Consider the following 13,295-nt stretch of genomic DNA (forward strand, 5'->3'; position numbering starts at 1 on the left):
CACACTGATAAACGATCTGCCAACCCCACCCCTGGGGGTGGTCATCCTTACGGACTCAAAATCCTCGTTGCAAGCACTTGCACATGGCACCAAGAACAGAGGAGAGATGCAAACTGAAATTCATTTCTTAGCCCACCAAATTATGACAAAAGGAACAGACTTTTCCCTCATGTGGCTACCATCCCACACAGGAATCCGGGGAAATGAAATGGCGGACAGAGCAGCAAAAGCAGCGGCTATGTCAACCATGCCAGTGACAGACATTCGGCTCTCCTGCCAGGAAGCCAAACTGCTGCTAGCCAAGCTAAAAAGAGAGGAAAGAGAGCAGACACTGTCACAAACATGTGAAGAGAGAGGATGGATACACCTCCCCTACAATAGGAAAGGGCACCACCTCCCACTCCCCCCGAGACCCATGAGCCTGTTGCGTCGCTTGCCGCATCTACTGGGACAAGGTAGTCTGTCAGTGTGGCAAGACTGGACACCTCACACACGTGTTTGAAGGTTGTGACACTCTCAAGGAAGAGATGTCTAGTCTCATCCGCTACAGAAGGGAGAATGCTCTCAGTCTGGGAGACTTTCTCCGCCCACACCCATCACTCGGAGAGAAACCGATGATGGTCTTGGTCACCAATTTGTTCACCTCAACTGTTGCGAGCTGGTTCTAGTGTGCTTGCAGCAGACCCAGCACAGCACAGATCCACTTCTGGAATCTTAAGCTAAATGTGTCCCAAGACACACATTTTGTAGTCCTGGCATCCTGAAAGGTAGAGGCCCCAACCTACAGGTTTGCTACCATACCAAAAACGCCTCCAGACACGGGAACTTGGGAGCAGAGGCAACAGCTCCGCTTGAACCTCAGAAACCAAATGTGCCTCCAGACACACAGATCCCTTAGACGGCCGAGGCTGTGGCCTCTAAGGTTCTCTTGTACCAAACCGCCTCCTGACTCTGCATCAGATTGCTTGCGCTGGCATCTGCTTACATAGACCCACATTAAGTCACCACCGAGTGGTAGACACAGACGACATTTGGTAGCACTGACTGCCAGCTTCACGGTAATGCGTACCCATAGCGCGGCTCTGCATGGGTGGGAATGTTCTGAGCAAAACACTATGTGTTACTCCATACCCCCCGCCCTCCATGGAACTTCCTGACCACAACAAATTGGGGGGGGGGGGGGTTGCCCAGTCGGTAGAGGCGCTGGCTTTAAAACCGGTTGTTACTATCCGCGTGGGTTCAACCCCCAAGTTTGGCGCGGGATGTGTGTCCCAGAGTCAACTTTGTGCAGACTCTCCTCGGTGTCCGAACACCCCCGTGTGCACGCATGCGCACGATAAAGATCCCAGGGTCACAACGAAAGCCTCAGGCCTTGGAAACACGAATACATGCATGCAAAAATATGAAGCCCGGGTGTCCGTTCGGCCAACAGCCAAAAAAGTAACCATTTCAGCACTGACCCAAGACGTCCCAACCAGGTCCCTAGCCCACTTCAGGTCTCCTCTAGCAGCCGGCAGCCAGCTGTCTACATCCCCCCCCCCTCCCCCGCATTTTTAATTTTTATTTTCATACAAAGCCGGGTTTTCCCGTGTAACATGCCCCTAATGGCTTTGCCGTGAGGGCGTAAAACTTTCATTTCACATTGTGGTCAGTCCTTACCAGCGCGGCGCAGCGGGCATATGCCAACTATTTCTTAGTTTTTTCGGAGTTCTCCGGAGATCGAACTTGTTTCAGGACAACGGGAACTTCGATCCTTGTAAGCAGCTCACAAGAGACCAGGTGGTTATTCTGGGTACGGGCATGTCAATAACGCTCCAATGGAGCAAAACGATTCAGCGTAAAGAGCGCTCTGTTGAAATTAAGCTCCCGGCAATGTCACTCCATCCCTTGTGTCCAGTGTCTGCCGTGACCGCTGTGTTACCTTGGCTTTGTTGGGGCCGATGGACCCCAAGGCGCAGGTCTTCCCAATGAAAGGATCAGACTTTAATAACTTCTCCAGCCACAGCTTTCGGCGGGGTGGTGCCGCGTGGGCGTTGAGTTGTGGTGTGCCGGGGAAAATTGTCAAGGTGATGGGGGATTGGAAAAGCAACGCGTACTTAGGCTACTTAGACCAGCTGCCACAAAATATCATCTTACAGATCACATGTAGCCCAGGCAACTCCTCCACAACAATCCTAAACCTCCCACCTCTAACCTAGTATACTGTCTTTAGTTGGGCTGAATAACGAGTAGTACCTCTAATTTGGGACTTATCACTGCACAATGATATCTCTCATTGTCAGATGGTATTCTCTTGAATAAACTGCCCTCGTTATTTGCCCAAAATCAATACATGACTTGGCTATGTGTGATGTATGTGCGCACGAGAGTGATTGCGTGTGTGTCAGGTGTATGTGAGTGTGTGCGCGCGCAGGTGTGTGAGTATAACTGTAAGTAATAAGAGGGAGAGAAAGAGGAGTGTCATTTCTTTGGGATTATCGTGTGCTCTTGATTTGCGCCGGGGGGGGGGGGGGGGGGGCGATAAGTGAGTAGTTTAAGTGTGAGTTTAGATAGAGCGGACAGCGTCAGATAAACTTTATTTAAATGAGACAGATTAGCCGCGGGTGGAGGAGGAGGATGCTATAGATACTTGAGGTAGGCCTAAAGGGATCAGTGTTGGCAGGTAGGGAAGAGAGGGTAGTAAAGCAGGATATCAACACTTAGGCCCGTAATTAGAAAGAGAGGGGAGAGGAGGATTTGTGAACGTCAAGGAGAAGAGCCCAGCCGCAATGTCCATGTTGCCGGGGGGCTTGCACGTGTGATGCATCAGCGGGGGTCTATAAGAACGGGAGAGCAACACATTGTGGTCAGTCCTTACCAGCGCGGCGCAGCGGGCATATGCCAACTATTTCTTACCCCCCATCCACCCTCGGCATCCACCGTTGTATTTTGTTAGCAATCCGTTGCATGATGTTTTTAATTTTGAGGCAAATGCATGCCTGTTTGTGCCTTCACTTGATGTGAGGTTGTGCATGAAGCGACTCGAACCTTGTTATGTAATCATTATTCACGGTGTTAAATTTTTGAGTGAGGGCTCCTTGTGTTTGTTGTTAGTGTAACCAAATGTTTGTTGTTTTTTGTTGTGGACTTATCACTGCACAATGATATCTCTCATTGTCAGATGGTATTCTCTTGAATAAACTGCCCTCGTTATTTGCCCAAAATCAATACATGACTTGGCTATGTGTGATGTATGTGCGCACGAGAGTGATTGCGTGTGTGTCAGGTGTATGTGAGTGTGTGCGCGCGCAGGTGTGTGAGTATAACTGTAAGTAATAAGAGGGAGAGAAAGAGGAGTGTCATTTCTTGGGGATTATCGTGTGCTCTTGATTTGCGCCGGGGGGGGGGGGGGGGGGCGATAAGTGAGTAGTTTAACACCCTTGTGTGCACACGAGCAAGAACGAACCCCCTAAGCACAAAGTGCCTGGAAAACAAAAATGCACACAAACATGAACAAGCCTATAGTGGGTATAATGAGGCGCAATGGCAACTCATATTTTAGAGGATGAAAACAGCCAATAATTTAATGAGCTAAGCCTCATGAGACTAGGTTAATATATCGTTAAAGGTACAATGTCTACCTAGCTAGGACTAGATGTGTGTATACGATACAATAAGGTACCCTATGCTGTATTGTGTATTGTAATGCCCACCAGTAGTTATCAACTTCAGCTTTGTCCCCTCGTTTCTGTTTGCATGTATAACGTTGACATGTTTTAGGGTTTGATATCTGCCTATCTGGTCGTGTACTCTGCAAAACCTGCACATGGTGCCACAGTCCCGAATAGCAGTGACAGAATAATGCTTTGTATTCCAAAGATTCTCGAAAGGTGTAAGGCTCTCACAATGTTCTTTTGTCTTCTCAGACTGCAAGAAAGGATTTTGGGGTCCTGAGTTGTGCCATCAGACCTGTTCTACCCACTGTGCTGGTCCTGCCTGTCAGCGTGATGACGGCAACTGTGAAGGTGAGTCATCGCACTCAAACTTCACTTGCCTGGATATGGAGACGTTTGTGGATTTAGAACAGCTGCGTCGCCCAAAACAAATAACGGTTTTGGGTGTGACGAAAAAAAGAACAGGGCCGGAGTGCTATGTTAATTATAACCAGTTCTTCCACACCCATTTAAACAATATGACACTACTACCATGTTCTCGCATATTGAGCCAGATTTTTTTTGTTTTGGCAAATCGACGTTGCAGTTCCGGAGCAAATGATCAAAATTACTTGGCGAATTTGCGTTCAAACGTGTTTTTCCCATAATATAACAATGCGCAGCTGGAAAATATGGCCAAGAATTGATCTATGGTACTTCGAAGAAAGAAGAATAACAAAGATATACAACAATACATACATTATAGAACACTTCGCATTGTATTGTATCCTTGGCGGATGATGACTTTATTCAGTTATTCTGCAGAAAAACAGAAATGCTGGAGAAAAACCGTTCTTTTCTGCAGCATTTCTGCATAATGTCATCTTTCGCGAGAGCAACGTTTTTTTCTGCAGTAAAACAGTTTTACTGCAGTAAAATTGAAATCAAGAATGCTGCAGTAAAACGGAGATGTTGTTTTACTGGAGAAAAACTGTTTACACTTTTTCTTCAGCATTTTGGCATTATTCAGTTATTCTGCAGAAAAACAGAAATGCTGGAGAAAAACTGTCTTTTCTGCAGCATTTCTGCATAATGTCATCTTTCGCCGAAGCAACGGGTTTTTCTGGAGCAAAACATTTTACTGCAGTAAAATTGAAATCAAGAATGCTGCAGTAAAATGGTGCTGTTGTTTTACTGCAGAAAACCTGTTTACACTTTTTCTGCAGCATTTTGCACTGGCTCTTGGCAGATTATGACATTATTCAGTTATTCTGGAGAAAAACCGAAATGCTGGAGAAAAACTGTCTTTTCTGCAGCATTTCTGCATAATGTCATCTTTCGCCGAAGCAACGGGTTTTACTGCAGTAAAATTAAAATCAAGAATGCTGCAGTAAAACGGTGATGTTGTTTTACTGCAGAATAGTCTGTCACAGTTTTTCTGGAGAAAAACGAACGACCTTGTAAAGTAGCGTTTGTATTCGTCGCCCCCTGGGATAGTATAATAGTTTGTAACTATTGGTAATTCTGGATGAGTCCATCTCTCGACAGAGGGGGGCTCGCGTGCTCTGGATAACATTATAATGAGCCAGTACAAAATTCTGCAGAAAAAGTGTAAACAGGTTTTCTGCAGTAAAACAACAGCACCGTTTTACTGCAGCATTCTTGATTTCAATTTTACTGCAGTAAAATGTTTTGCTGTATGGCCCGTTTCAACATGCAGCCTCATACAGTTCATTTCTTCAGCAAACTGCAAACGCATCAATTCATCCTGTTGGGTTGGGTATTTTCTACCGAAATTTCTTCCACACGATAGATTCGCTGACTTGTCTCACGAAACCGTCATCAACATGAACAAAACGAGCGTAGAAGCAAAATATATACCTACAGGGACTGAGGCAAACAAGCGATTGTTTCAAAGCTGCAACGCCAACAGAGAAACAAGTCGCGTAAGGCGAAATTACTACATTTAGTCAAGCTGTGGAACTCACAGAATGAAACTGAACGCACTGCATTTTTTCACAATGACCGTAGTCCGCCGCTAGTGCAAAAGGCAGTGAAAGTGACGAGCCTGTTCAGCGCGGTAGCGGTTGCGCTGTGCTGCATAGCACGCTTTACTGTACCTCTCTTCGTTTTAACTTTCTGAGCGTGTTTTTAATCCAAACATATCATATGTATATGTTTTTGGAATCAGGAACCGACAAGAAATAAGATGAAATTGTTTTCAAAACGATTTCGGAAATTTTATTTTAATCATAATTTTTATATTTTTAATTTTCAGAGCTTGGTTTTAATCCGAATATAACATATTTATATGTTTTTGGAATCAGAACATGATGAAGAATAAAATAAAAGTGATTTTGGATCGTTTTATAAAAAAATAATTTTAATTACAATTTTCAGATTTTTAATGACCAAAGTCATTAATCAATTTTTAAGCCTCCATGCTGAAATGCAATACCGAAGTCCGGCCTTTGTCAAAGATTGCTTGGCCAAAATTTCAATCAATTTGATTGAAAATGAAGGTGTGACAGTGCCGCCTCAACTTTTACAAAAAGCCGGATATGACGTCATAAAAGAAATATATTGAAAAAAAGAAAAAAACATCTGGGGATTTCATACCCAGGAACTCTCATGTAAAATTTCATAATGATCGGTCCAGTAGTTTAGTCTGAATCGCTCTACACACACACACGCACAGACACACAGACACACAGACACACACACACACACACACAAACACACACACACACACACACACACATACACCATGACCCTCGTCTCGATTCCCCCTCTCTGTTAAAACATTTAGTCAAAACTTGACTAAATGTAAAAAGAAGTGTTCGATACTCACGCCGTGACCATAGACCCAATCGCGCTAATACGGAGGAGGCCAAGTTGTCGGACAGTCTTGAATACGCTCCCCAGTCTCAACAAGATACCACGCGATACCATGGATGGGCGGAGGTGATATTGTTTCTCCTAGAATGTTTATAACCTACAGAGATTGCTCTTTCAGAATGCCAACCTGGGTTTTACGGAGAAGGTTGCAGCAGAGCGTGTGGATACTGTCAGGTCAACACCACGTGTCATCATCAAGATGGACACTGTCTGGCGGGGTGCGTGTCAGGGTTTGCAGAACCACTCTGCTTGCAAGTGCAAGGTAAGCTGGTTTAGAAATACACTGTTAAGTATATCGTGGTATTTTCGTTTATCTTACTAACACAACAACATTATACACATTTGTGCAAGAAGTCAAAATAAAACAACAATAATAATGTGTTTGCAAGCAACTTGTATCATAGCATAATTATGCGTCCTTTGGAACAGTGAAACAGGAGAGCTGGGTTGTGCCTGTGATGGGTTCCCTCGCTGCTACATTGCTGATAACCATTGGGGTCGTTGCGATTATGTGGTGAGAACGCACACACACACACACACACACACACACACACACACACACACACACACACACAGACACACACGCACACACAAACACACACGCATACACACATATAATTATATACACACACACACACACAGACACACCAACACGATGCGATGTAAGGATTTCTCTCTCTCTCTCTCTCTCTCTCTCTCTCTCTCTCTCTCTCTCTCTCTCTCTCTCTCTCTCTCTCTCTCTCTCTCTCTCTCTCTCTCTCTCTCTCTCTCTCTCTACTACGAGGCATTTTTTTGTTCTCAGATGTAGATACGTTTTGCCAAAAAGAGTTAATAACTGCTCAAGACAGATCAATTTTTGCACGGGAAAAAAATCAATTTGTTTATAATTATTTCAGATTGATGATCAATTCAAAGCTACCTATTGTTGCTTTTTAACTTATCGCACAATATAATTATTTTATTCTGGTTTCAGTTGGTGTCGTCGATCAAGGGAAGACATTGAAGAGAATCACCAACGCGTGGCCCCTCCTGTGGGTGAGTTATTGTTGTTACTGTCTTTTGGAGACCAGCTTTCTTTGCAATTCGTGTTCCAATTACATAAAGTGTCACCATGCCTTGTGTTGACATGTCCTTTAACAAAGTAAATGCTTGATTGCTTCTGTATACCCCCTAGTGTCTCTATACCTGAAATCTGAAATCAAAACCCTGGTTGCGGATGTGTATCTAGGAATACTCATTTCAATTACACTGCTTGTTTATGCATGCAAATGCATGTTTGTTACATTGAAAGCCTTTTATAAACTTGTGTAGAACATTTATGTATGAGACAGAGTTTGTAAAACGCATAGGATAAATGGAGTTACAGGGTAACACGTTTTTTGAAAGGCTCAAACTGATGAGTCGTAATCATCAAACATTGTAAGTGGAAAGTACGTACTAAGAATGGCTACATATGATTAAGTTACTTGTTGATCAGTAAAGGTTTAGGACGTGTACAGTGACCAAGTAAGCTATTCCATATTTTCAGAACCTGAAAGCACTAAGGACCGAGACCGCCCTTCTTCAGCTTCCCCCATCTCAGACGCGGATACAACAGTCTACGAGATAATCGACAAGGATGACGCAGAAAAGATGCACGTGCAAGAGAACAACTACGAAAGCCCCCACCCATACTCCAACGACGACGCTGACAGAGCTCTCTACATGCAGCTGTCGCCTCCTGCTTCTGATGACGCCTCAAAGGTCAACATTGAACTTTCTTGAAACGAGCAATCCACAAATAGTGACTTCCACTGAAAATGGACAGCTGGATTTATAAGTAAGGCCTATGTACAAAGTATAAGGATTTTCAAATCATGCAACCATGTTCTTAAGTGTTTGATGGCCAGAGCACTTTTGTGAACAGAAACAAACAAATTACTATTGCATGATTTTAGAGTCTGGCATTTTCAAGTCATTAGAGGTAGTTATAAAGGTTGTGTGTTTTGGATGATTGTGAATTGTTGCCTTTGTCTCTTAGAGAATGTTGGTCCTTCATTATGAAAATCTGTCCCCACAAGATTTTGAGTTATTTTTGAATGATGCAAAAAGCCATAGTTTAAAATGTGCCGACAATATACGATGTGTGGTGGCGTGTTGGCAGACAAGCTTTTTTGTTCGTCTGAGTGGACTATGTCTTCTATTGTTTCGTCGTTATCGACCAAGGCTTAAGGCCGAACGCTTGTATGTCAGATAGAGGGATATTATGTTTTGCAATAATAGGGATTGCTGTGCAATTTATAGCAATATTTTTTTACCCGGCAATAAGTCATTAAAGCTGGCATACATGTGTGGGATTGATTTGATTGCATGGTTTACCCAGTTTGACGATCACGTTGTTATGCATTTGTATCACATGTAGAACTGTTGACAGAAATTGAAGTGAGTTGATATAGGCTGTATGAAGAAAGGTTTGAATACATATTGTACTGGTTTACCTTCACCGGATCACGCTTTGGACTACACAGTCCGAATGATGCTTTGTTTGTTTGTTTGTTTGTTTGCTTAACGCCCAGCCGACCACGATGGGCCATATCAGGGCGGTGCTGCTTTGACATATAACGTGCGCCACACACAAGACAGAAGTCGCAGCACAGGCTTCATGTCTCACCCAGTCACATTATTCTGACACGAGTCCGTGGGTCGTGTACGACCCATACTTTCTAAAGAATGATTTAACGTAAAAAGTATGGGTCGTACAAGACCCACGCAAGCAGAATAGGGATAAACACTTTAATACCGCCTCTTTGCAGAGTATGGGTCGTTAACGACTCACGCCATCCAAATAGGGAAACGCCTTATTTAATTTCATATGGGTCGTCCATGACCCACAACATCCGGACTGTGTAGTTCAAATGACGTCATTGTTTATTTGTTTGTTTACAAAGATAATGCTTTAAAACATGTTCAATAGGAAGGTTATATGGTGTTTGAAGTCTCAATCAAAAAACTCCTAATAGTTTCAGAGATACATTAAGTTATACTTGTGTGAGGCTCTGGGTAGTCCACGACCAAGTAAGCACGTTGTGACAAATGGATTTGTACATAAGTTAGTGTTAGATGGTTTAAACAAATGTGTACAGATTGGCTAGCCATACTTTTAGTTTCACGACTTGACCGCGTGGTAGGAATGTCACATGTTGAGATAGTTGGCTGACTCTTGTGACCTGTATTGTCATTGGCTGCTACGGGCCAATCAGAGATGACTAAAATATGATAACCTTGAAGCGGCCATGTTTGATAGCCGGTAGAACATCTGAAATCGCTCTCGGGAGAGGGTGTGTTTACTCTACGCTGTTGTAAGATGTTTCTCAAGGAGCAGTGAGTCAACTGTTTAGTGGCTACTGTGAATGAATCTGGTATGATTCAAATGCTGTGAGAATACAGCATTCCGGTGGGAGCAAGGACGCGCTCGACCGAAGGGTAGAGGGATGAGAAGAGGAGCGTCCCCTCCTTGCGGCCAGGACCAGTAGTGTCGGCGCAGGGTTGTAACGCAGCGCTGGAGAACTTGCATCTGGTGTGTACCCCATATCATGTGTGATATGGTGCAAGTGTCGGACCCGCTGATTTGTGAGTAAACGTAAAGTGTAACGCAGCGCTGGAGAACTTGCAGCTGGTGTGTACCCCGTATTATGTGTGAATATGGTGCAAGTGTCGGACCCGCTGGTTCGTGCGTAAACATACATGTGCGACCTGGAAGAGAGTGCGCACCCACAGAACTTTGTATGTGGAATAGGATTGTGAGAATCCAGAATAAACTTGTAACCACTGTATTGTGAGTTGGCAAGTGAAGATAACCAGCTAAGTGGTGTAGTAACGGATTGGATGAATCCAGAATAGATGTACGGCCACTGAAATGTGAGCCGACATGTGAATTATTCTAGTATGTGTGATTCTTGAACGGAGAATCAACAAGGACGACATCATCAAGGGAGAGACTTTCTTTTCATCTTACTCGAGATAATAATGTTATATTGAATGAAAGAGTCTTTGAGTGGATGAGATATTATATTGATATTATGTTGTGATTGTTGGTTAATGTGTGATCACTTGAATACAAGTATGAGGGCAAAGGGCAGGAATTGTGTTTAGTCTTTGTGCTTTGTTCGAGTGTTGTGTGTGTGTGTGAGAAAGGAGTTTGTGAACAGAAATAACACACGCATTTTTTCTGATAGGGTATTGACGACACACATACATACATTTACACACAAGTGCCAGCCGTAACACCCGTGTACGGTAAAGGTTTAAGGGAACGAAAAAAAGTTATTACAATTTTTTATCAATGATGTCAAAGTGTTCTTGATAGTGATGCTTTTTGTTTTCAAATTGTACAATGTTTCAAGGGAGTTTTGGATTTTCTTTGCCCCGACAGTGTTAGTAAAGTCCAAATGAGTTGAAGTTGTTTTCATTGGAAAAAAGGTCAAATTGGTCCGTTTCTTGGGTTGTTTGAATAAGGAGCAGTAAAAATACTTAAAGTAGGATTCTCGATCTCGTTTTATGTATTTATCTATTAAATTCATAATTGTTTGTTTCCTTTTGTTTTAGAAGTGCATGTTTGTTGAAGCATGCAATGTTGATTTGTGTAGTAATTGAAAGTGCAACTGTGTGTTTTCACTGTGCCTTACTGCATGATGGGTGCCAGGATTTACATTACCCCTTGAACCTCCAAAACCTTCAAGACAAGTTCCAGTCAAATACAGAACAGGAGAAACTATATGCTGTGTTACAGATAGTAGTGACTGTAATAAAACACAGGGCATCAGGAAATTGTTAAAAATAATAAGAAATGCACACAACTGATATACACGCCTATATAATGCATCCTTCATTTTGGATTATTTTTCAAAGATGGGAAATTGGGAGTTTCACAGAAGCAGTGACCTTAACATTTGATGAAGATTCATTTATCTGAGAAAAGCCGAGTTCTATTTTCAACTGCTGCATGTCCGTGGTGGGTCCTTGGTCCTCATGAAGTGAGTCAAACTCCTTGACATGTTGTCCAGCCACTTTAGAAAATGAGACCTTGTCTTCTAAAACTACACAGACCTCATGTTTTCCCCCAGGGTGGCAACACCTGTCAAAACTGTCAGGGAAACAAACTTACGAGATAATTTACACAAGCATTAGCAATCATGGATTCAACAAGGGAATCCTGTAGAGCAAAAAAGGGTAAAGAGCGGATAGTTATCTAATTATTTTCATGTCTTGTACAGAATTGTTCATAATTATATTTTGTTTTTAATCGTGTGTGTTTGTATGTGACCAAGTTTAGTTTGAAGGCACGTGGAAGTATGTATAGAGTTGACATGCAACTTAGTAGTCAACCGCACTGTGTGTGTACGTGTGAGTGTGTGTCTGTGTCTGTGTCTGTGTGTGAAACATTGTCCTGTAACATACATATCTTGATGTTTGAAGCAAGAGGTGCAAGGCCTAACCCACAATAGCTTGGGTTACGCTGACAAATAATAAATTCGCAATACTGTTTTGACAACCTGTATATAATACATCCAGTCTGAAACATACATTGTACCTTAGTTTTAACATTCTTCATTGCTTTTAACTAAATACATGGCTAATGGTAACGTGTGCTAAATGTGTGTCTGTGACAACATGTGTCTGGGCGTGTGCGCGTGCGTGCGTATGTTGGACAATTATGTTTGTCACGTTTCAATATATCACTTAAGGTGATTATGAACCGGTTAATTACTACTAATTAACTAACCACACCACGATCCACTCTCGCAGTCATACAATTAAATAGAGTCAACAAAAGTATAAGTTTCAGACGCCTGTTTATGTATAAACTCGCCACCTCCCTCGAGCCTTCACTCAAAATATGTTCCTTTTACGTTCTCAACACGTAAAAAACCCGTGATCACTGACAAAATGCCAGTAGTATATAGAAAATTATAGTAACACGCTGATCCCGTGTAAATACAGTCAAATGAGAATGTTCTGTTCAAAAAGCTCTAGTTCATGCAGGGTTCACACACCCCACGTTGTCACTACTCCAATGAAATCACAGATAAGAAAAGACAACGGTGGTCAACGGGGTGCGTAAGACACGGTGCACTTAGCTTTCTTTCTGTATGCTGGTTAGCCGGTATGCTGGTTAGCCGGGTTGCTGGTTAGCCGGTTCGCTGGTTAGCCGGTCCGCTGGTTAGCCGGTCTGCTGGTTAGCCGGTTATACGTTAGCGTAGCTTCCTCAGGTCCCAGCTCCAACGTCTGCAGCTAGCAGTGTCCCGCCAAAGGCAGCCGTGCAGCAGTTACAGGAACACGAAACGAAGGCTGCAAACAGAAAGCATCGGTGCACTAAACATGTCTGCTACCCCTCACCCACCACCTTAAAACGTGTCATCTTTAAATACCTCATCGAGCACGTGGGCCTGCACAAAACGGACTTTTTACAACAACAAAACAGTCATTTTCCGTCCTTCTCTCCCTATCTGCAAAAACCATATACAGATTAGTATTTTAGCGTCACAGAGAGTAAATTATGCGCTAACCTGGAAAGAACAACAGAGAGTATTTCATTCCACAACACAGACTCATCAACAGCGTTAAATAATGATTTATTACCTCAAAAGCCTATGATTATACTCTCATGGAAGCAAAATCCGCTTCCTCCCTGGAACAGCCTCTGTTCGTCAACAGTGACCAAAAACCTCCAGAACCCCTTGTCGAATCCTTATGCGAAAGCCATCGCCGACGAAGGAATGTTGACGA

General features: G+C 43.1%; 1 protein-coding gene across 1 annotated transcript in view; it reads left to right on the plus strand.

Moving 5' to 3' along the window:
* LOC138956755 (uncharacterized) overlaps positions 1-12,221 on the plus strand; it is a 38,538-nt gene extending 26,317 nt beyond the window's left edge. Inside the window, exons 5-9 of the mRNA XM_070328025.1 lie at positions 3,906-4,004; positions 6,649-6,792; positions 6,960-7,044; positions 7,504-7,565; positions 8,059-12,221. Of these exons, the coding sequence (XP_070184126.1) occupies positions 3,906-4,004; positions 6,649-6,792; positions 6,960-7,044; positions 7,504-7,565; positions 8,059-8,294 (626 nt within the window). The 3' untranslated portion in view covers positions 8,295-12,221. The remainder of the gene's footprint in view (positions 1-3,905; positions 4,005-6,648; positions 6,793-6,959; positions 7,045-7,503; positions 7,566-8,058) is intronic.
* Positions 12,222-13,295: the final 1,074 nt, after the last annotated feature.

The sequence above is a fragment of the Littorina saxatilis genome, unplaced genomic scaffold (assembly GCF_037325665.1).
Source record: "Littorina saxatilis isolate snail1 unplaced genomic scaffold, US_GU_Lsax_2.0 scaffold_473, whole genome shotgun sequence".
Lineage (NCBI taxonomy): Eukaryota > Metazoa > Mollusca > Gastropoda > Littorinimorpha > Littorinidae > Littorina > Littorina saxatilis.